The sequence below is a fragment of the Buceros rhinoceros genome, unplaced genomic scaffold, assembly GCF_000710305.1.
Source record: "Buceros rhinoceros silvestris isolate BGI_N320 unplaced genomic scaffold, ASM71030v1 scaffold12052, whole genome shotgun sequence".
In the NCBI taxonomy this organism is placed as follows: Eukaryota; Metazoa; Chordata; class Aves; order Bucerotiformes; family Bucerotidae; genus Buceros; species Buceros rhinoceros.
The window spans coordinates 24,652-49,889 of record NW_010400744.1 but is presented as its reverse complement, the minus strand read 5'-3'; the positions used below and the strand labels follow the sequence as shown (position 1 = coordinate 49,889).

The 25,238-nt window shown below is 38.3% G+C and overlaps 1 protein-coding gene across 1 annotated transcript in view; it reads left to right on the top strand.

Annotated features, from left to right (window-relative positions):
- Positions 1 to 25,238, top strand: part of LOC104489809 (cAMP-specific 3',5'-cyclic phosphodiesterase 4D-like) — a gene marked incomplete at its 3' end in the record, with an annotated part of 54,895 nt that overhangs the window by 10,458 nt on the left and 19,199 nt on the right. Inside the window, exon 2 of the mRNA XM_010132013.1 lies at positions 19,243 to 19,434. Within this exon, the coding sequence (XP_010130315.1) occupies positions 19,243 to 19,434 (192 nt within the window). The remainder of the gene's footprint in view (positions 1 to 19,242; positions 19,435 to 25,238) is intronic.

The window sequence follows — 25,238 nt, the reverse complement described above, 5'->3', positions numbered from 1 at the left end:
AAAGAGTGTAAGACCACTGTTTAAGCTAGCTCTTACAAATGGTAAAATGGAACATGTTCAGTTATGAGAAATGAAAATTGACGACCAATGAAAATGTCAAGTCACTAAAGAACAATAATAACGTCAGTACCTCTGCTGGTAGATGTTCTGGTTATACTCATCAGCAGACGTTTTTCAGTAGTAGAGGCTGTATTAGTTCCTTGTTGTTCTTGCATGTTTCTTTGGCTACCAAAGAGAAACACACACACAGTTACCCTAAGAAGGACAGTAATGGAAAGGGAAAAAAACCCACCACATGTTCTTTCAGACTGGAAATGGAACTAAGGCCCTGAAGGGATCCCTTGTCAATGCTGGAGAACTAAGTCTCATTTTCCACCCACTTCCACTAAAACACAAGTTTTCTTCTAAGCATGTTTAGTAATGTGAAAGCAACTAAAAATGTACGAAGGACTGCTCCATTTGAGCGTGCTTCTGTAAAGTACAGCTTGAAAGCAGCTTGTAGTAGGCAGGTAGGCTGAAAGGGACATTTGGGGTAATGTTACTAATGCTGCCAAAGGAGTTTCAGGTTTTATTCATTTTTACATTATTTCAGTCTTAAAAGAGCACTGATTTCTGAAGTTGAAATATACTATAATTCTATAATAATTTAATTTTGTGCTATCCTTATTATCTCTTGCTACTCGTTCAACCACCTGTATGTCAAATAATTCATGCAATATAGGCCACCGTTTCAAATAGACTATGTTCATGTCATTCCTGGCATTTTGTTTACTTGGGAACAAATCTTCTGTTCACTTAAACAGAAGAAACTCTATACTATAACTTAAGCAAATCTTATTTACAGCGATAGACAATTGAGTTTGGATAACTTGTCCTTCCTGGCTCACATTCTAGCTCTTGTTCCTTTCTTCGCTACATTTCTTTGGATTTCACTGTTTCAGTTTATTCTTTGAGAGATTCTGAAAAAGTCAAACCAGATGTGATTGTGTCCTTTCAGAGGACTGAAAAGAGGAATTGGGGCTGTGTCGGGAACCATTGTGATTTGTTTCTCTCCAGACTGGAAAACAGTGGTGTTTCCCTAACTTCTTTTCTGTCTTTATTCTACAGTATAAACCTCTGTATGAATCAGATAATGAGATAGTAGACGTGCGCCTTTTCTGTCACAAGGGAAGAACATTCTGCTTCAGTCACTCTCACTGCTCTTTGGTTTACGTCTTGCATAGTGAGCATTTTGGCTGTTTGTCCACAAAGTATTCAGTACTGTAGATCCACTTTTACATCACCTTTCATAATTTTCACTTATTTTCTTGAACTTTAGGAAACAGAGTTGTAAAATATGAAACAATATTTCCCTCTTCAGCAGCTCATAATACACCAAAACCTGCACCGTAACTATCCAAAAAACCAAAGTATTACTGTTCTTTGTTCACACTGCCCATTTTGACAGCAACTCTCCCAGCTCTGGAAGGCAAGTCAGTGTCCAAAGAGCTGACTAGACTGTTTCCTTCTCCCCCTTTTTATTATGATTAAGTTCTGATTTTATACTATTGTCTTTCTTAAGTTGCTAGTGGTTCAAAACATACTGATAATCTTCACAAGAGAAAGAAGTCAGAGGTTTAGAACCCAAGGACAGTAAAGCTGTTTACCAGGCTGTAACTACTGTTACCTGCTGTCACAGGAAATTGCTGTGGTGTTAATCTTTCATTTGTGCTCACATCCAGAGGAAATATGACAAGAATCAAGGAGTAATAGGCACAGAGGGAAAAACTTGCAATGTTTGAGTGAAAATATACGCAGTGGCAGTTAGAATTTTTTGAAGGCGTAGTAAGAGAACACATGGGTCAAAGCCAGTGGGACGCCTGGTTCAAACCTTGCTGATCATCAGTGTTAGGCACTACAGTTGTGTAATTAATGACTTTTTAAAAGTTCAACCTATTCTGTGTCAGTTCTCAAGCAAACTGTTCTGACGCCCTTCATTTATTGAGTCTGAAAGTGATGCTGGCTGGCTCAGTGATATTGAAGCTGTGACCTTTCCAGCTTAGTCTGCAGAAGTTTGTTATTTTCATTCATCCTCTTGGAAACACTGGCCAAGCCAATGTCTGGTTTGGTCTTTGTTCTAATGTTCCTCTCATCCCATGATAGTCACCTCAGTGCCATCTGCTCTGAGTTCCATACTATGAGGGAAAGATCCATACTTGCCTAGGTTTCAGTATGATTGAAATGACTGTTTAAGTTCAATGCTATTGTAGGGTCCAGGACATTTGATAAAACATATAAAGTGACTCAGTTGATATTGGCACGAGCACAGTTTTTATTCTTGGTAACACTATGATAAGTGACTTAATTGCTGGCCTATGTTTTCCATTCTTTAAGAGCCAGAGACCTGAGGCAGAAAAATGTTAGGAACCATTCTTTGAAACCCCAGTGGTGACAGCAGCCTTCATAATGTCTTAGCATTTGTGGCAACTCAAATGCCACAACTGCCTATTAAAAGGATTTTATCTCTTACGAATATCTTCCTCTTGGTACCAGCTGGTTTATAATTGAAGTGCTCGCTGTTGTGCACATGCACAGATAGCCCTTTCAAATGAATCTGACTTTCAGCTCTGAAGGTCTACGTTTCCTTGAAGGCCTTACTCATATTTATCAGCAATGCCATCATTTGTCTTTGATTCACAGACAGTGATTACATTTGCATTTCTGGCAAGCAGGGCATTCACAGCTGTGAAGCAATATACATTTCTTCTTGGAATTTCCATTCTTGGAGAAGGCTGGAAATGAATAACTAGGAAATGACATTTTGTAAAGCCATCATGGCTTTTCATCCTGTCCAAACAGCTTTTCCACCTCAGAAGTGCACTCCCCCCACCTCCACACGATGTAAGATGACCGTATTACTTTGTTACCCATATATCCTGATACAGTTGACACTTTCTCACTATTACTTATTTCAACAGTAAAATGGAACTTTGTTTTTATGCTATCAGTATCATTGCATGGTTATTAGATGGGTGGGAAGCACACCTCCAGTTGTAGTAGCTCCTCACAACGTTTTGCGCTAATTGTCTAAAATGGATTGATTTCCTGCCAGTAGTTATTTTCTTATTGGTTACTGGTACTAGAAATAGAAGTCCTGTATAATTCTTAGTTATTGAAAGCAAAATACTGTAACTCTTTTATCATTAAGATGGACAGCTGCTCTCTCTGCCTTCTCCAATTTTTCTGTTTCAGATACTAATCATGGCAATATTTGGGGTTTTCCTTCAAAATAAGATTTTATTTTAATTTAAATATTCATTAGCAATCAAAAATCCAGAATGACAAAACAGAGAAAAAGTTGCTTTCCAGTAACTTCCCAGTTACTTTCAAAAATCCTTGGAAGAGACTTCTGAATCATAATTAATATAATAATAAAATGATTGTATTAATTAAAAATCTGCTGGAATCATTTTAACTGGAGAAGAAAATCTAAGGACTAGCAGCTCTTGGAATGTGCTTTTGCTCATGAGCACATCCCTTTTCTTCAACCTTGTGTGGAAAATATTGATAAACAGAATTTTGTTTGTTAGAGATATTTATAAACAAAAAGGGATGAGTTTGCAGCATCAGAATCCTTTGTGGAGTTTCTGCCCCCTTCTCCACATACATGTCCAGTCCATTACACCTTTGCCTGCTTCTATTCCTCTCTAACTGTATGAATATTCTCTTACCATATTATGGATTGTACCCTAATAATCCTAATAATGAACAATGATTTTGAGAGCAGCCTTCTGAATCTCTCATTGCGTTCTGTGTCTGTGCAGCTCAGGACCAGCATCTGGTTTTGGAGTTACCTCCTGGTTCTTTTGATGTTAAAATAGCCTCAGACATTGTATTCATTGAAGCAAAAGAAAAGGCCCCATTTCCTGAGTTTAGCTTTACAGAGGCTTCTGTTGTGCAGTGTTCTTTATCGGAGTTGCTTGGAAAATAAATTAAATCCAGCCTTCCATAAAGGATGGAACATAGACACAGTCTCAAATGTTATTGTATAACAGAATAGCTCATGAAGATTAAAAATATACAGATACACCCATTATTGGTTATTTAACTTTCTCAGGTGTCAGGGAATTGTATGAACTTTAATATCTGAAGTATAAGCAGAGATTTTCCCTCCTTTCTTCTCTACTTTAAATATGCCTTGAAGATTTCATTTTGTTTTAATCAAATATTTCATGTCTCAAGCATCCTTGTAGAAATTTCAGATCATACAAACCCATTAATATTCTGCAATTTTGTGCTTACTGATTCTAAGTTGCACTCGTATGTTGACACTTCAGTTTATTAGCAAGAACTGTATTGGTTTTCACTCACGCTATTTAATTCACTCATTAAAGAGGACAGATATAAATGATTTTCTATCTTTATTGCCTTAACTTTCTGCACTCAGAAATTCCCGAGAGGAGTATAGTACACATGCCTCCTTAACTGGCTATCCTCTTTAATAGCATGTCTTTCTTATGCATGGGCAGGTTCTTGTCCATCATCAAAGAACCATGCTGGAGGGAGTAAAAAAAGAGTAGTGCAGGAAAATATGTACTGTCAAGGCTTCCTTAGGCACAACTACCAGACCCCCAGGAGCAAAGGCTCATCCATGTGCTGTCCTGGCAGGGCTGTATAGTAGGGTATGCCAAGCACAACTTCGGCCACTCTCCGGTTTTTCTCCTTTACACCTCAGTATTGCTTCATCTGCTGCAATAATTACTCTTGTTAAATATTTTTCTAATACTGTAGTCCCCCTTTTTTTTTTGTTATAGAAAAAAGATCATCTCCTTCTGCCTGAGAGGAGGATTCATAATAATTTTCTGTGTCTTAGAGAAGTACAGGATAGAGTGGGTAGAAAATAAAAGCCACATTTAAAAAAAAACTAACCAACTTCCTATCTGCAGGGAAAGATATTTTCTTTTTTCTTTTGAAGTTCTTTTCATAAAATTTCTTATAATAAATTTTTGGTAGAGTTTTTTCTCTGTGCCCTCCCCCGTTTTTTCCCCCCATTATTCCCTTCATTTGCTTCTAAATGTCACAGAAATACCAGGTCTAATGTCAATGTCCATTAGTAAATAGGCAAATCTTTCTTTTCTTCTATTCTTCCTATTCTTTCACATGTTTCCTGTAAGGAGAGCCAGTAAAATTTCTAAATTTCTGGTTTTCCCACCCAAATCCACTTTTTGTAAGTTCTTAGAAGCAGTTTCTGATGTTTCTACTGCACTTACTTCTACTCCCAGTAATACTAATTTCAGCTCTTATAATTTTTTTTTTTTTTTTTTTTTTTTAACACCCTTTTTTACAGATTCTTTTGGAAAAGGGTCACCAGTGAAGAACTTTAAATTTTTTTTTTTTTTTTTTTTTTTAAGACCGGTTTACAGAGTACCCATTTTGCAGGTAGGGAAGTGGAACACAGAAGGGAACAAAATAATTCACTCAAGATGACTCATCCAGTGAAAGAACAGGTTTTTGAACCTTCTTATCCTACTTCATTCGTGCAAAAGAAAAGAATGAAACAAAGATTTCCTGATAGTTTATATGGTGAAAGAGCAACATCCCTCCTTCGGCTGCCTGAGGGGCCCCATGTCTGATTAGTTTCTGCCTGAGGGCCGGAGGCTTTGACTGTGAGTTCTGCTCCAGAATTGTGGTGATGGTGCACTTACAATGGTGCCGGCTGGGGAGGGTGCATAACCACAGGTCTGCATGTGTGATCAGCTTAGCAGAGCTTTGGACATGTAGGATGATTTTTGCTGGAAAAAACTGCTTGAAAAGTAGCTTTTATACAGCAAAATTTTTGATTCTCCTGGGAACACCTCACAGGATGAAATAACCAGATGTCAGGGGAAAATAGCTGAAGATGAAGCTTGTTCCGAAAAAGCAGCAATGTTACGGTGACATTTTTTCCTCTGTAGGGACTGGTGCTAGATGCTGACATTTCTCCTTCTCGGTCTTTTGCATCGCATATTTTGTAATGTTTCCAGTGTGATATAATCACCTCCTTGGTGCCAGCAATTATGCCATGTCCTGTCCCAATTTGAGTAATGACATTGGTATCAAGAAAATAGACTTTTAGAATCAAACTGCCAAACAGGTTTTTTGCACAAAGTGAAATACATCATACACATTTTTTTCTGAAAATGGGAAATTCCTTAGTTTGAAAGATGGCCTTGTGCATTTTTTTTCCCCGATTTTAAATGTCTGGCCTTTTGATTTTTTTATCCTAAGAAAATCTGTAGTTCAATGTGACCACACTGTGCAATGCCTGTGGCAGTTTAAACACGTAATCCTTTGATGTTAGAGGGCGGGCTTGCAGAAGGGGTGAGGAAAAGCAGCACATTTTGCCTGATGGAGAACGGCAGCAAAGGAGCGGTTCCAGCAGAGAGGTGGATGATGAATGAGCACAGCCATAAGCAATCGGATTGTTTCCCTCCCATGTTCTTAATGCAAACTGGAGCACCAAATTCATTCTCTGGTACTGGCTTGTCTTACAGATAACTCTGTAATTGACAAGAAAAACCTGAATGTGTTGATAGTTCTGTAGGTACATATTTCTTTGTGGGGCAGGCTGAGACGTAAATTTTAGTAAAACACTTTGATATTGCTCTGCAAGCAGTGTTTCATTTTGTTTTGCTGTACTCAGTGATTTTTAACAGTGTTGGCTCATCAGATCACTAACATTTATAAAGAAATGTGGGGATATTTTTCAGTTCCCATTTCAACTACATATATTTGCTTCCATGTTTGTTTAATACTGGAAAAAATGCCTTGTTGCACATAAAGAATGTAAACTGCTATTTCTGTTACCGCATTCCTCCACAGAGACTCATTTCTTTGGTGAGACATGCTTAGCTTAGCTGTGTGAGTGGCATCTGAAGACTGTAACAGCTCTTGATTTGTTTTTTTCTGGTTTCTAGTTAATTTGTGAATAGTTCTTAAAAACCCATAGACTTCTGCTGATTCATTATACCAAATGAGAGTTGCATAATATGTTACATCTCATAATATGTTCTTTATTTTGCTAATAATTAAATCATTGTATTTATAGCTTTATAGCTTTTGCTTTATAGCTTTTGATTTTAGAGTTTGTCATGTGTGTGATAGGGATCTTACAATGACTAACAGAAACTTCAAACACAATATAGAATCACAAATTTTAGTGAGAGTATTCATATATTATGGTTGTAGTTAATCATAACGAGGCTGTAAATGAGATGTTTCAGTGATCTTGAAGTCTGCAGATGAGGTTAATCAAACATGCACTGTAACCAAAATGAAATGTGTGCTCGTTCCTCTAAACATTAGAACGTGAATCTGCAACACTGCATTTGAAGTCTGACGATTCTGATGGCCTACTCGTAATGGCTGTTGATAGTGCTACAGTAGGCTGAAAAAGAAAATGGGAGAAAAGAAGCCAGCAAATGCAAGAGTTTAGAGAGATTAGGCCATCTCTCCTACATGTGCACAAATGTATACACATTAACCGTATAACTATGTTATTATGATTGAAAACTCAAACACAAAAGAAGGAAATGTGAACATTATGGTTGGCTTAGGAACCTTGGTTTAGTCCCATGCATAAATAATTTGATAAAGACTTTATCTGTGTGATTCCATGCTGCTTTTACTTCACTGGGTGCAGAGAATGCATGCAACCCAATTAATGAGATATTTGCTATTCCAATATTTTCTTGCTGCTCATTACATGGCCACATGCTTTACTGATGACCTGCTGTTCAGTCCTATTGGAAAAGCAGTTACAGTGCTTTCATTGGCTTTTCTATGGTGTTCATCACTGTGATAACTTACTGCTTCTCAGAGATTATTAAATTAGTTTTCATATCACCCATGTGATGAGGAAGTATTACCATCCTTACTTACCATAAGGAGAATTAGAGCACAGAGATTACAGTGAAAGTATTCCCTAAATCAAACAGCCCAAATGAGATGTCTAGGACTTCAGTTGCAGAATGACTCATATGTTCAGAGTGTAGCTTTCATGAAAGGGTGAGAGAATGCTGAGGGGCTGGGATTCACTGGGAAGATATCACTTCTACTTGCTGGTTCTTACCCTCTTCCATTGGCATTCTCTGTTGACCACTACTAGAGACAGAATAGTGGATCTGATGGACCTTTGATCCATCCAGTAACCGCTCAGATGTTCTGAATTAATCTGTATTTGTAAGTGCTGATGCCTGCATGGCTCAAGCAACAGCGTTTCATAGTGGATACCTCAAGAATGAAAAACATGTAATCAGTGATGTAATGATAAAGCAGGGATAAGTAAGTGACTAGTTCACTATCAGGTGATCTACAGCTTGGGTAAATATAATGTCCAGTTCCTGATGATAAAAGCACCTTTACCTTTCTGTAATAGTTCGCCTGATTCAGTACCCACCTTCTACAGGGAGTGAGACAAGTATCTCACTGACAGAGGCTTGATCCTCAGAGCCCTCTTAGACACTAGACAAAGCAGGAGAATTTTAAAAAGTAATAAAGTATCACTCAATATTTTTTCAGTAAGGCAGATACATGAGGTAACTGACTTAATGGTGGTCTAAGCTTAACAACTTTTCAGAATTTATGAAGATGCTCAGAGAATAGGCCAAAAAAACGCCCCATTTTGCAGCCACTTAGCTAAATTCCTCTTCTCTGCTGCTAAATATAAGTCACCAAAGAGCTTTCAGATTTTTTAATATGAAGAAATATACATTTCTCTGCCACTTTCTAATCAACAGTTGACCCATTTTCCATCAAAAAAAGAATTGGAAGGAAAATTAAAGCACCACTGGTGCCACTTAGTAATGGTGAAAAGAAAACATGGTCTTATGTGGTGCATCAGGCAGCCCTCTTGGGTAATTTTATTAGGCATTATAGTAAAAATTGCTATATAAATTAAAAAAAAAGACCTAAATATTCCATTATTGTAGGTTATAATTAGTTTTGGACTAGTGACAAGAACTATCTTTCTTGATATACCAGGTATTCAGTGAATTTGCTCAGGTCTACAATCAGTATAAAAAAAAAAATACGGTATGAGACATACACTCAAGATATTCTGGTCTTGGTGCCCTTCCAAGGCAAGCTCCTGACCTTTTTGTTTCCCTTTAAGGGTTGTTGCTTCTATGTGGCAAAGCTGTAGCAAGGATTTCCAGAACCCAAATCATTAAATGACCTTGATACGTTTAGTAGAAGTCTAGGGAAGTGGGAACTACTAAAAATTCAATTTTTAGTAGACTAAATACAAAAATGCAATATAAAATACAAAATAATACAAAGCAAAAAATACAACTAAAAAAAATTGAACAAAACACCCAAAATGTAAACTGAAATGGAAGGAACTGAAGAGGTAGTATTTCAAGGAAACAATTTTGAAAAAACAAAGTAAAAAAGTGTTAGAGCTCTGAAGCTGTAATACCTTGAGCTTTTAAGCTTTACAGAAGACATGCCATGATTTAAGTAATAATTGCTTATATCCCAGCACAAATTATTGTGAAAGTATAATTCATATGTGATTTATTACCTGCAATTGTTCAGTGCAATTACAGGAATCTTACAAGACAGTCACAGAAAAAATTTTGCTTGTCAAATGTAACCATGTCTCCTTTTCATGGAGTTTTCATTGTTATAGGGAATCTAGAGCAGTATTGGAAGATACTTCCTTGCCTAAAGAGACAACTGCAATTCCTTATCCAGCTGCCTTCTCCTCTGAAGCTGGCCCTGATTTTTTGTAGATGTGTGCACATCGTACTGGTGAAACAAGCCATCTTATCTTCTATGTGCAGGGTTCTTACTGTTTGGCCTATAGTCCTTCTTCTCTTTGGACTTTTCTGTCCACAGCCCTTACCCATTTTCCGGAAGACACACTTTTTAAAGACAGGTTTGCTTTAGCTCAGTTTTGCAAACCCCCTAATAATTAAGAGCTGGGTGATGCTAAGGGATGCGACCTATTCTTACCATGAAAATTGCATCTCCTGGCTTTTTGGACCTTCTTCTGTGCTGCATTCTCTGGGACAGGTGAGTAGCCGGGAGTAACCGTGACTGCTTTTTGCTGTCAGCTTCTGGCTGGGACACTCTTTGCCAAAGATCTCTGTCACTAAGCACAGGGTACATGTAACCATATCTTCTGTGGCCATGCCAAGTGTTTATCTCATTGCGGCTATTTATGATGATTCCTCAGATGGATGTTTTTGCCAGGAAGCTTCCCAATGCATACTAGTATTAGCCCTGGGAAACATTTACACCTGTTTTCTGGATTCTGTGCACTTTCATCAAAACTGTAGGGTATTGATTTAAATATTACAGATCTAAGGAACAATGTCTTCTCCTACATAACTCACTTTATCACACGACTAATTCAGAAATAATGGCATATTCAGAAAGATAAGAGCATCTGACTGATCTTCCATTCATTTCTATATTTTAGTCTTTCCTGAAGGAAAGGTGTTCCACTCCCATACATTAGGGGAGCCACATTTTAATTAGGATTAGCCAGTATGCTTGATGGATGGTTTGTATAATTTTAAAAATTACTAAATAAACATTTTGAAATTCTTTGAGATTTGATTAAATACATATAATAAAATAAGAGAATATTAATAGCACTGTTAATTGCAGTAAATACATGCTATATAGTCACACTCAGCACATGTCAGCTTTGTATCTCAGTGTCCAAACGCTGCTCAGAAAATACTACTGCCGAAAAAGAAGTGGAGATAGTTTGATCAAAACTCACCTTGGAAAGAAAAACAGTGTTCTTCTAGAATCTTGAAGAAATTAGGTAAAGGGGGGTTTTTTTGAAAAAAAAAAAAAAAAAAAAAGAGTTTGAAGGTACCTTAGTATTTAGAGCCCAGAGGAGAGGTACCTTACAGAAAATGAGTGCAGATAACATTATGGAATTATGTAAGTGAATGGTGACAGTTAGACTGTAACTAAAAAACAGCAATAATAAAGCGGAGAACCATCAGTGCTTCTGAGACTGCACTTATAGAAATGCAGTGGTGCTGACAGGCACCTGCAGCAGTGGGAGCCAGCGGATGGCTGGGACCAGCTGGCTAGTGGGCTGCTCAGGAGCACCCCCGGATTTACTGCATACTCTTCCTTATGTCTGGATTAAGTAGTTCTATTTTTCAGCCTTCTTTCCTCAGGTAAGACAAAATAGTCCTGATTCCTCAATATTTTCTCCTGATTTCTTCATTCAGACCTCAACCTGGCACAGATTTTCCCCCAGAAAGCCTGGGGGAAAACAGTTGAAGTCTTGGTGGTCTTTTTTTATTATCTAAAAATAGGCATACTAGTTCCAGCAGGACTATAGGATAAGAAGAACCATACAAAGTTACTTAAACATAGTAAAAGCCTGAAAAGATTACCACATTATTTTGTATGTTTTTTCTCTTGTGGTTTTAGTTTGTATTTTTATTACACTGCAATAAGAAAACTATTTCAGCTTCAAAGAAACATCAAAAAGTAAAATCCATGTAACAGGATCTGGAATCTGGCATTCTTATCTGAACATCACATTAGTAAGAAGATGTCCACCTGCAAGAGCCAAGTTCAGAGAATAAAAATTGCCAGATGAGAGATGATTCTCTCTCTGAGGAAAGAATAAAAGGAATCACAAAAAGAATCCCAGTATGGGTGAATGCAATTAGCAAATTGATTTAATAGGTGCAACAAAGGCTTCCATGCCAAATGCATAGAACACTGAGTTATATTTAAGAATAATGATGCGACATTATGAAAAGTACGCCTTGGATTGAGTATGAGGAGACTATTCAAAGCAAAATGCAGATACAGAGTTGTCACAGGAAAATCCTTGCTTGGAAACTTCATAACAAAATACAAAACTGTTTTGAGAGATTGGCTATGTTTCCTATGATGCTTGCTAGAAAATCATGAGACAGAAGATTATGGATATTTGGAGCTCCTTTGCTAGCACAATTGATCAGACAAATTCTTTCAAACCTTTTTGCCTCAGTGTTTTTTTTTTTTTGTCCTACACACATTGGTGTGGCTTGTTATCTGGGTTTTTAATATTAGAATTAAAGCTTGTTACACTCTAAATTTTTCCAAAAAATAGTTATGCCAAGAGAAAAGCCAAGTTCTGCTGCTAAAAGCAAATTTCATTAAATGTCACATTTTATTCTTTTGCTTGCAGTTTTGATACTGGAAAATCTATCCATACCACTTCTAAAAATGGAGTTAATCATAGGGTTTGCTTGCTGAATCACTTAACTGGAAACCCAGAGCCACAAGTAGATAGCTGGCTTGAATTCTCCAGTGGTATAAAAAAAATTCGGATTTAGATCATATGTTCCTTTTCATATAATTTGCTTACAATTCACTGAAAATATTTTAAGAATGGAAGGCAAAAGTTTTTGTTAACTTTGCTACAGAGAAAATATAAGTATCAGGTCACATATAAAGGATTTTTTTCTTCAAATGTAGACACTTGTATGATACTCCTTCTAAAATGTCAGTATTTCTCTTTTTTCCCCCTCATTTTCCCGAGGTCTTTAGTTTTTACGAGGGAAGAGACAGAAAAAAAGTAAGAGAAAACCAGATGTGGTCTCTCCTGCGTCACTATGTAGACGTTGTCAGAAAGGAAACATTTTGAAAGGTCCAGAGCAGAGAATTAATATATGAAATAAATTTTAGGCCTGCTATTCGTACATAAATCCATTGATTTATTTTTACAGGTTTTTTCCTGATGTTGCAGATTAAACTATTTAACATCTAAAGACCAATGGGAGCCTGTGGCAGGGCTGATTAGTGAGAGCTTGTTTCTTTCTGATAAAGACAATTCTAAAATTTCATCTTTGTTAAATTCTAGACATAACTATGTCTGGCAAAAAAAAAAAAAAAAAAAGGCAGCATCCAAGTCAGCTTTTGGATCAATTTAATGCTTAGTTTACTAATAAGCAATAAAAAGCTCCAAGAGAAGTCATAAAGACATAACAAAGTGCTCATCCAATATAGTTAATGAAGGTAAAATGTGCCTAAAATCAGTATTTCATGAAGAAATTATGATCATTATTTGATGGATTAGATATATTTACTGCTGAATTCAGTGAGTTCAGTGAATATACTTAGTGTATAAAGTAAACCAGAATTTAACTACCTAAAATTCTTCAACGAAAATTCATTTTTTCGTAGCAGATAATATCTGCTCCAAAGGAAGAGGGTTTTGCCTTTGTCTTCGTTTATTCCTTGCACTGCTTTCTTTGACTGAGAGCTATAAAATTAATATAACAGGATCGGTGTGCACCTCACACAATATGGTTTCTAATGACATAGTATCTCAGGAGTCTTTATACATTTTTTGAAGAATTGGGTCACCACGGGCATGATTTCCACAGTGACTAACATGGTCTGTACTACTAAAATAACCAGTAACTAATGCAGAATAAATCCATTGCATCTAAGAACAAAAACTTACACTGACCTGCTTTGATTCGTGGCACAGGTATCTCCAGGATTCACAGTCATTAATGCACACAGGGTCTAAGAGCACACTGCCTGTTGCATCCCATCTGTCAGGAAATGAGCTTTCCCCTGCCCTGGGTTTTTATACTGACATATAGAGACAGGCACACAGTGGCATTTCTGTACAATCCTCTATGCCCATGGTGGGTCTCACCATCTGAGGTGGCCCACTGCCGTTTTTCATCCTAAGCTATCCAAGTAACAAATTCAGATTCTGCATTTGAAGCGACCATCCAATCCTCCTCTTTTGCCAGTAGCTACAGGCTGCCTCCTCCAGGAGTGGACTCCTGTCTGGGGCACAAGTGATAAATATCTTACCTTTAACTTGAGATATAAATAAATTATTATTATGTTGCTTTTGCTCTAAGTGAGACCCTGCCCAAAGGCAGTTGCTACAGGGCAGCTCTTCTGTGATAATTTCAGCTTATTAGCAGTTGCTATGCCAAATGTACCTGTTCAGTGTAATGGTGGGATTGTGCTTCTAGGTGAAAATATAGTCTGCGATATCTGGGACGTAAGGACGCTAAGATGCCTAGGTAGGCCATAGCACAGACAGATCGCTGGAGAGATTGCTTGACACTAGGACAAGGGACTCCTTTGATGGGAGGCAAAATTTGCTCCTCTAGAACTTGCTTGTCCCTCTATCGTGTTTAAAGATGGCCTTAAAAGATAAGGTGTCCTTTGAGGAACAAATAATTTGGCTCTTACCTCTCTCCCTCCCCATAGTTTCCAAGACAGGATAGGCTGAAGACAGCGAGGGACTTGAACGGCAGTACCAGGAGTGCAACTTGTATTCTTAAAAGGTCTAGTAAATTCTTCGTTTTGGGGTAGAATTTATTTCCTTCCCTCTTCTACTATTGCTTACTTCTCTAAACCAAAACAAAATAAAATGAAAATCCCCCACAAAATACCAACAGGATTAAATTGCTAAACTCGCAGTAATAAGACCAGTATTAAGGTTTCCTATGCAGCCCTAATTACAAGCTCTTGTGCATATTCATTATGATGCCATTACTCCGTACATAACTAAAAGCTGTATGTTGTACTCAGGTCTTCCTCTTTTTGTTTTAGCAGCTTTGCAGAGAGTAGGAGAGTGTTATTTAAGGACTCAAAAGTCCACAGAGGGTTACTTTCAAGGTGTAAAGAAGTGGTATCGTCATTAACAATGAAGCATTCATTCAAGATTCAGGACCCAGAACCTCTTCTGCCCCTGCCACAGATTCCTACCGTTGTCTGAAGCAAATAATTAATGATCTTCCTAAAAGTCACCTATGATAATATTAATTGTTGTCCTATTAGGAGCACAGGGGAAATCATCCATGAATGTTTATAAGTAATTCAGGAGTGTTCACCACCTTCCCTATCTCTGTACAGAGCCTGGATGATACACAGCGGTCAAGACATGCAAACATGGTGAATAGCCAGCAAAGGAAAAAAGTCTGAACTTTAACTGCATGTTGTCTTTGTCATCACTGGACACTGATTAAGGCAGGCTCTAAGGATAAACATCCACTAATGTCATAAAACATTTTGTCAAAATACAGACACAAAAGTTGCTGAATTAGCACTGGCTTTTCATAGCTTTGGCATTTCTGGAGCTGCAGCAAAGCTCTTTGAACACAGAAAATTATGTGATGTCTGCACTTTTTAATTCATAGTGTATTCTCACTGTGGCTTAAAATTTAACAGGAGTGGAAAGATAAATATGAAGTAACCATAGCTAACTTTCTGCAGTTTCTGCCCAGGCAAATTAAAGAATCTGTTTTATTTCATATCTTAAACTTTTAATTTTTTTCAGTGTATGCAGGAAGAAAGAACAAACAACTTGGGTGAAAGTCTTCAATTCCCCATCCTGATACTCTGTCCATTTGATGCACTGTGATCAGCAGTGGCAGTTCTGGCAGATAAGACTTGTGATTAATCCAAAGAGACAATTTATTTGATTTTCAGAGTAATAAAACATTTTTCATTTAAATTTCTTAAGTTTTTGTACCTGAAAATGTTAACAAATGTCTCAGTAAGATCGATCTAAACAAGACACTCCACTACTGTAGCATTTGAGAAACTTTTAAATATAAACATATGTTCCTGGCAAACCAGTGCTGCATTCTCGCTCCTCTTTGACTGTAGAACTGAACGTTTTTTTTTCTTGATGTCTATTTACAGAAAAGACTTTTTCGTGGAGCAGTGTGAACCAAATCCTAGCTGATATGTTTGGATCCCGTTCATTACTTTTGACACCCATCTAGTGGACACAACACAGTATCACAGGATAAAATTCCTGTCGCAAGAGCTATGTACAAGTCTTGTACATACTTATTATATGGTGCAAACCACAGGGTCTCTCCCAGTCAATGAAGCTGCAATTTTACCTACTAGACTTTTAAATTTTAAGCAATCACTATTTTATAATCTGACAGTCAAATCACTCATAGAAGCCTGCCTTAGTTTCTGACTGGTAAATAAAACTGGTAATAAAATATTTATATCATATCCACAGTTGAACCCAGGACAGTAGGTGAAGAAAATAAAAATACTCTGCAAACAAAACCATATATTCCTTTAATCCAAATACCTTCTAAACAACTTAAATCCACTGTCACAGAAATCAATTTAATATTCACTCCTCATTCAAAAGTATCCTGCTCTGAGACAGACTTAAATTTACCTTCATGTATTTATCTCCCACTTTTAACTTTTGTTTTAGAGCTTTCAGATAACTTTATATGTATTTGAAATGATACTGTCATTGCAGAAGTTAGTCTTACTGAACACAGTAAATAATCCTCATATTTTACCTTTAAATCACATGAAAGATCTGCCCTCCTGCCCTCGATAGAAAAATAAAACATACAGTGTATTGTTTAGGAATCTGTGTGTTCTTCCAGATGCTTAAAAATAATAAATTTATTTAGGCAATGAAACAGGAAATCTAGGCAGAAAATTTGGATATGATGAGCTCACACATGTTCCAAACCCTTCATTGATATTGTGAGTATTTTGTGCTCCTGGAATACTCAGGATTTCAAACTCAAAATATATTAATTGCTAGCGAATAATAGTAGTCATACTGATAGTAATGGCAATATGGTTATTAGCTTAAGGCACTATAAGCTGCAAAGGATGCAGCCATCTTGCCCTTTCCAACATGCTTTTCAATATTTTTTGTGAGCAGATCTCACAAAGATCACAAAGATGCAGTGAGCAGGGAAAATGACAGACAAAGAGGAACCTTGTGTTCTCCAAGATCACTCAGAAGGTGGTGGCAGAACTCTCATTTGATGTTGTATGGATTAAACTTCTTTAGCTGGAGATTAATAATGTCATGTAGTAGTGGCATTTAGGACATTCAAGGACATAGAAAAAGTATTCAGGCGTAATCAAAAGAAATCAAATTTGGAAAGTGTGTGCTGGCATCGATATTGACACATATGCTGACATTGATATGCTGGCAGTGAGTTGTTCTGAAAACTACAGTGAAAGGAGGATTAACTTGGCACCGGTGAGGCCACACCTTGAATACTGTGTCCAGTTTTGGGTACCTCACTTCAGAAAGGACATTGAGGTGCTGGAGCATGTGCAGAGGAGAGCAGTGAAGCTGGTGAAGAGTCTGGAGTGCAAGTCTTACGAGGGGCAGCTGAGGGAACTGAGAGTGTTTAGTCTGGAGAAGAGGAGGCTCAGGGGAGACCTTATTGCTCCCTACAACTACCTGAAAGGAGGTTGTAGGGTCAGTCTCTTCTCCCAGGTAACAAGTGAAAGGACAATTGATGGCTTCAAGTTTCACCAGGGGAGATTTAGGTTGGATATTAGGAAAAATTTCTTTACAGAGAGGGTTATTAAGCGTTGGAACAGGCTGCCCAGGGGGGTGGTGGAGTCCTCATTCCTGGAGGTGTTTAAAAGACGTGCAGATGTGATGCTGAGGAACATGGTTTAGGGACCCTGGCAGTGCAAGGTGAAAGGTTGGACTTAATGATCTCAAAGGTCTCTTCCAGCCAGATAATTCTGTGATTCTGTGAAATTGCTAAGCTCTCTTGAAGTCGTTTAATACCATTTTCTGAATAGTTTTTTTCTAAAAAAACCCAAACACTTTTTTATCTTCAAACTGTGAAAAGTGAATATCAAACCAATACTGTAGTCTGGTAGAAAGCTTGCAGTTCCAGGAATATGTGCAAAATAAAATGAAGCAATGAAATAAAACACGAAACCAAGGTCCATTCTTTGCCAAGCAATGTGCATCTCTAAAAATAGGCAATGTATGTTTATTTGATTAGTTCATTTCACAAAGAAAAAGAAGTCCCTGGCAATGATGGCACTTCAGTAAAATATTAAAATAGCAAGAAACAAGCTAGTGCAGAGTGTACCATGTTACCTGCTGTGACACCTGCACCAGGCTGACATCTAATCAACAGCTGTCACATACTGAAAATTTTCTTTTCCACTGCCATTAGATATAATTGAAAACTGGTGGGTGTCCTTCACATGAACTGTTTTCAAAATGAACGGTTTAGATGGGTTCAATACAAATACATATTATAATGCTAACAACTTATTCACATTTGAAAAATCATGTGAAAGATCCTCTTTTCATCCTTCATTCCTAAATGCTTTAGCAGTATTATTTAAGTTCCCGTTAGTATGGCAAATGAGCCCAAGTAGTTACAAACCAAGGTCTCATGCTCACCTTTCCTATGCTGTAAAACAAAAATTGAACTTTGGAAACAAAAGTCATCTTCCACTTCTGGCTAGGTAAAATCTGTTCCGTCCCATCAGCTGGAGACATAATCTTGCTAAGCCACACATTTATAACCTCTGAGATTACATACCACAACACGTTAAGTCTAAACACAGAGCTGCATGCCCCTCAAAAGACTCCATATGGAACCAAATGCAGCTGCTGGGCTGCTAAGCGACACTGGTTGCCATGAACACATCCTCCCAGCACTGCCCATGCTGTGCTAGTTTCTAACTGACTGCAGACTCCTGTTCAAGATATTTGCACTGATTTGCAAAGCCCTTTGTGGAAAAGTCACAAATTATGCTAAAGACCATCTTCTCTCTCCTCTTTCTTTCTCTCCCCTCACCTTCTGGCCTCTCATGACAGCAGTGTTCCTAGGAATAAGTCTGTTTACCGCTCTTAATACATTAGCTAGGAGTGCTGGATCTAAACTGTGTAGTCGCGCTGCTTGAAAGTGAGCAAAGAACTCATTTCTTCAATCCGGTTGTTAAATAACCGCTTTACTGAAAGCAAATATGCCATAGCACACACATATGCTTACTCCTACCCCAGTGTTTTGTTTATTGCGATAAGACAAAATAAGTTCTTGAAACACTTGGGTAGTGAATAACGGAAATGCTCTCTACTGCCTCGACAGTGGGAGAAAGGATATTGAGGGTCCAGCTCCAGAGGGATGTGGCCTGAGAAGGAAAACTTTTCCACAGGTATAGGACTCGTGGACTCTACATGCAGAGAAGCATAAGGCTTCTTGTATTCCTAACAATGTTTTTTCTTCTCTACCAACTTTCTTTTCCTTCAGACTTGTTCTTGTTGGTTATCAGCAATTTTAAAGTATGTTTCTTGTATGTCTTGGTTTTTGGCTTCGCAGTGCACTTGACCAGGTATTTATTTCTCTGTTATTATTAAGAATTTTTCAGATTTTTACTGACTTTTCAGAAGACTGTTTATTGCTTTCAAAATTCTTATGTCAATTACATAAATATTTTTTTCTTTTCTTTTCACAGTTTCGATGTAGACAATGGTACATCATCAGGGCGAAGTCCCTTGGATCCCATGACGAGCCCTGGATCAGGGCTAATTCTTCAGGCAAACTTTGTCCACAGTCAACGTAGGGAATCTTTCCTCTACCGGTCAGACAGTGACTATGACTTATCTCCAAAGTCCATGTCCAGAAACTCCTCCATTGCCAGTGATATGTAAGTACATTTTAAAATACTTTTAGCCTATGTTTTGTCCTCTGTCTTAATATTTTTCCATTTACAAGACATTGCTTTTAAAAATCAAAGACTGGAATCATTGCGCCACTGAAGTAATGCATAATTATTTGTTCATTTCTTTAATGGATCTTGTATTTGTTTCTGCAGTTTTCTGAAAGTAAAGGTGTCATGAGGGTGTACTGGAGGTGTTTATGCATTTTATTAGCTTTGCCAGAATAGTGAAGACAGTCAATACTGGTGTATCAAAACACGGAGAACCCTTATTTCCTGGCTGTTAAGTTTTTTTTTTTTAAAAGAAGCGATACAAACTCAATTTCTGCTTCTTAATCTTCTAAAGAAAAAGATTCCATTTATTTGCACCAGATATTTTTAGGTTCCTAGAGAAAAGATACTAATAAATTCAAGAGAGGCAAGAATTATTTCAAATACCCTTTTAACTATAAGGCGGAATTTTAACAAAAGGCCTTTGAAAAGTTACTCTATCCTCTCTCACTATTCTTCTGTGATATGTGTTTTCTTCTAGTAGTTCCTACTTTTCAAGTATGTGTAGAACCCAGGTTGCAAGGGTAGTTGGAAGTCGTATGTAAATCTATTTATTTGTAAGACATTAAAGACATGTTATATGTCTTAGTTTCTAGTCACTTCTAAGTAGTAGAAATTAAGAATAACTAATTCTTTGTTTGTTTGCCTTATCTGCTCCAAATTTTACTGCCAAATAGGTGTTTATGGTTCAATTTACAAATCACTAATATAAAAGACCAGGCTTGTAAGGGACCCCTAGTGAATAAGGTAGTCTAAATCATTAAAAATACAGTATTAATATAAATACAGTTTTTTAATGACGCAAAACCTAACCAGCATCCTCTTCAAAAAAAGAACAGAGAATGCACAACAAAGCAAAAAGGGCTTCATAATGGTGAATGGTATTTTACCTGATACTTAACTCGCAGTCTTTATAATTGAACATTCCTATTTTCAGCTTGCACATCATTTTTAGAAATGTTGATTAGTCATTGTAATTATACCTCTCTTTCTATGTATGTGTCAAGATGAGAAAAATTCAAGCCTTTACAGAGGATTTGTGTAAGGTCCATACCTCATTTAAGCCCTGTAGAATCACAGAACCATCTGGCTGGGAGAGACCTTCGAGATCATTGAGTCCAACCGTACCCCCAGCACTGCCAGGATGCCTAAACCATGTCCCTCAGCACCACACCCACACGGCTTTTAAACACTTCCAGAGATGGGGACTCCACCACTTCCCTGGGCAGCCTGTTCCAATGCTTCACAACCCTCTCTGTAAAGAAATTTTTCTTAATATCCAACCTAGATGTCTCCTGGCACAACTTGAGGCTGTTTCCTCTACTCACGTGGGAGAAGAGTCTGAACCTTACCTCGCTACAACCTCCTTTCAGGCATCTGTAGAGAGCAATAAGTTCTCCCTCTCCCTCTTCACCAGACTAAACAACCCCAGTTCCCTTTGCCGCTCCTCATAGGACTTGTTTTCTAGATCCTTTAGGAGCTTCATTGCCCTCCTCTGGACACGCTCCAGCACCTCAATGTCTTTCTTGTAATGAGGTGCCCAAAACTGGACACAGTACTCAAGGTGTGGCCTCACCACTGCTGAGTACAGGGGGACAATCACTGCCCTGCTCCTGCTGGCCACACTATTGCTGATACAAGCCAGAATGCTGCTGGCCTTCTTGGCCACCTGGGCACACTGCTGGCTCATATTCAATCAGCTGTCGACCAGCACCCCCAGGTTCTTTTCTGCTGTGCAGTTTCCAGCCACTTCTCCCCAAGCATTGCAGGGGATTATTGCGGCCCAAGAGCAGGATACGGCACTTGGTCCTGTTGAACCTCATGCAACTGGCCTCAGCCCATTAATCCAGCCTGTCCAGATCCCTCTCTAGAGCCTCCTGACCTTCAAGCAGATCGACACACCCACCCAACTTGGTGTCATCTGTGAACTCACTGAGGGTGCACTCTATCCTCTCATCCAGATCATTGATAAAGATGTTAAAGAGAAGAAGCGCCAGTTCTGAGCTCTGGGGGACACCACTCGTGACCGGCTGCCAACCGGATTTGACTCCATTCACCATCACTCTCCGGGTCCGGCCATCCAGCCAGTTTTTGATCCAGTGAAGAGTACACTGATCCAAGCCATAGGCAGACAGTTTCTCCAGGAGAATGTTATGAGAAAAAATGCAAAAGGCCTTACTAATGTCCAGGTAAACAACATCCACACCTCTTCCCTCATCCACTAAGTGGGTCACCTTGTTATAGCAGGAGATCAGGTGGGTCAAGCAGGACCTGCCTTTCTGAAACCCATGCTAACTTGGACTAATCACCTGGTTGTCCTGTACATGTCGTGTAATAGTACTCAAGATGATCTGCTTTATGACTTTACCCAGCACTGAGGTCAGACTGACAGGTCTGTAGTTCCCTGGATCCTCCTTCCTGCCCTTCTTGTGGATGGTGTCACATTGGCTAACCTCCCATCAGTTGATACCTCCTCTGTTAGTCAGGACTGCTGGTGAGTAATGGAAAGTGGCTTGGTGAGCACTTCTACCAACTACCTCAGAATTCTTGGGTGGATCCTATCTGGGCCCATAGACTTGTGCACATCTGATTGGTGCAGCAGTTCACTTACTGTTTCCTCTTGAATTATGGGGCCTTGATTCTGCTCCCCATCCATGTGTTCTGGTTGAAAAGGCTAAGCACTCAGTGAGCAGTGAGTTGATCTTACCATTAAAAGGCACTGGCAAAGAAGGCACTCAGCACTTCAGCCCTTTCCTCATCCTTGGTCACTATGTTTCTCCCTGCATCCAGCAAAGGGTTGAGATTCTCCTTAGCCCTCCTTTTGCTCTTAATGTATTTATAGAAACATTGTTTGTTGTCTCTATGGTAGTGGCTAGACTAAGCTCAAGCTGGGCTTTAGCCTTTCTAATCTTCTCCCTGCATAGTCTTGCAAAACCCTTGTAGTCATCCTGAGTAACTTGCCCCTTCTTCCATGAGCCATAGACTTTCCTTTTCTTCCTGAGCTCCAAACAAAGCTCTCTATTCAGCCAGGTTGGTCTTCTACCCTGCTGGCTCGTCTTATGGCTCACTGGGACAGCCTGCTCCTGAGCTTTGAGGATTTCCTTCTTGAGGATTGTCCAGCCTTCCTGGTCTCCTATGCCCTTCAGAACTGCCCAGTGTAATCAATTTTAGTTGAGACAAATGGAGTAAGAAAAAAGACCAATCTATCCTTCCTTATCATAAGGAAAAACATAATTTTGTTGCAAATAGTGCCCCCTTTTCAGGAAATCTTCCTCTGACCGGTAGTCTTTCTTTCAGATGGAGCAGAATACCATTTGGAGAGGTTTTACATTCAGGGGAACAATCCAAGTCAATTTGTTGCTTAGATGAGTCATTTCAATTAAGAATTCAATTAGTGCTCCATCTTTGAACTCATAATCCACTTCTGCATTTCCTAGAATTCTGGGTAATATTTCAGCATATGGCAGTAAATTGGATAAGCAATTCAATTACTGAAACACTAAGCACACTTTTTCCTTTGGATATGTGTATCCTTCCTTTTAAAATTATCTTAAAACACATCTGCATATAAAATTTATTGGACCTCACATGAGGATAGGTTTTCACAGTCCCCTGTCACAGAGGAGTTGTTACACTAAGAAGGTAGATATTCCTTCCATTGCTGCAGATGGAAACACATTAGGAAATGTAAAAGTCAAGTTGTTTTAACCATGGAGAATTAAACATATATCAGCAAGCCTAATTACAATGAAACTGATTATGTCACAGAAATAAAGTAAAAGAAAACCAGTGTTTGAAAGAGGGGAAAGTTTAAAATAACGAGGGGAAAAGAATGAAAAAATAACACAAATCTCTTTATATGTGGGTTCAAGGAGCAAGTGGATGTGCTCATGGTAAGGAAACACACTGAAGATTACTAAAATAGAGAAACCACACTGGTTCAGGACATCCTAAACAAGGTGGAAGCTGGAAGAGTTGTCAGGGGAAGTATCACAAAAGTTGTAGAATATTCCCAAATTATCCTATTTTCCTTTCCCATCTATGTACTATATGTTTAATTTTACATACTGCATGTTTCTTAAGCATGAACAAAATACAGAACGTATACAGCATTCATGTAGTACAGGTGAATTAATTCTACATAACAGTTTAACTTTGTATGCCCTGATTCTTCATTACTTGAGTAACCAACATCAATACTTCACTTTCTAAAGCAAAATAAAAAGCAAAAGTCATTCATCTTGTATTTGGAAGGAGTATAACGTAAAGATTTCTGGCATTGCCATTACTCTCAAATAGTGTGCTTACAATAATACATTCCACTTTAGTAACAGCAAATGAAACAAAACCAAAATTTTAAGATTTTAGTCAAATACAGAGTGTCATGGATTGCTAAAGTACTGAAGTAATCACTCTGTCATTATTTATTATTTGCACAGTTCCAGCTGAGGAAGGGAACATAGTCATGATCAGCTCTTTGCAAACCCAAGATGAAAAGATGGGCTGTGACACAAACGACTTAAAGTCAAAGCACGAGATGATAACCAAGAGACTAATATAGTCAGATACTATCCCCAGGCAAAGGTACAGCGTGGGTCCCTATGCCTAAAGTAGCAAACCTCACAGAGCAAGCAAAGAGAATTTTATTCAGTGAGTTGAGATGGAAAGTAACAGAAACAAGGGCAGAGAAGGGGGAGGTAGAAAGTTTTTAAAATCAGAGAAACTAAAGTATATTTTAAAGTAAGGTTCCAGATTAGCTACAGAAAAGAATAAAAGACAAGAATGAGTGCAAGGCTGCTCAGAGGAGAGAAGGTCAGTGGAGCAAATGAGAGTGCAGTTATGGCACTGAAAGAGGCAGAAAAAGCAGCTGTATAAGTAAGGAAAACAATAAAAAGGAGTGGGAGTCTGTAACATGTTTTTTTCTATTATTTCTTGGAAGAAATAGCATAGTCCTGAAAAGGAAAAAAAAAAAACCAGACATGCAGATAATATGAGGAGATGAGAAAAAGCCATTCAAGGCTGTGAAATGGAGAGGCAGGTCATTTAGAAGGAAGATGCAAGGTCTGGGAGAATTGTCAGGATTTTGTTTGAAAACGTCAGTGAAGAGAGCTTTGTGGATGTCTTACAGAAGTGGCCTGATTACTTAATACTCGCCTGTTTTAACTGCTATTGCTGCCCAGAGGTTGCAAATGCATAGACAAAGACAGAAGTGCTTTTATGGTTTTATTCTTTTCTTGCTAAGTGATCACTGCCCTGATTAACAGAGCAAGAGATCAAAGTAGGAAAGCATCTCTGTTTTAGCAAAAAACAGGTGTCTAACCAGGTTAAAAAACAAATTAGTCAAGTAAATCATTAACATGCTTAGGTACACTAGAAAGAGGCCAATAAGCAGTCCACTGGCTGGGACAAAGCCCATGTTTTAACTGCCACTTTGAAAGGAGTAAAGCATGTGTAGTCTCCCTGTGGTCCTGAAGAAGCAGACCAAAGCATAGCAGACCAGACCAGAGGACCAGAGCATTCTCGGTACAGAAGTCTGTCTGAGCTACACTATGTCTTCTGAATGTACCTAGGGGAAAAGGTACTTGACAGTAAGCACTCCTTATATTTACCCTTTTCCCACTTCCACGAGGTCACAGAACACAGCCTGGATGCAACATCCTGGTGTTTCCAGACCAACTGAACTTCACTCAGCAAAAAGGTCACTCGTGTGGGGAGTTTGATGGGCGTCTTTAGGGAGGCTG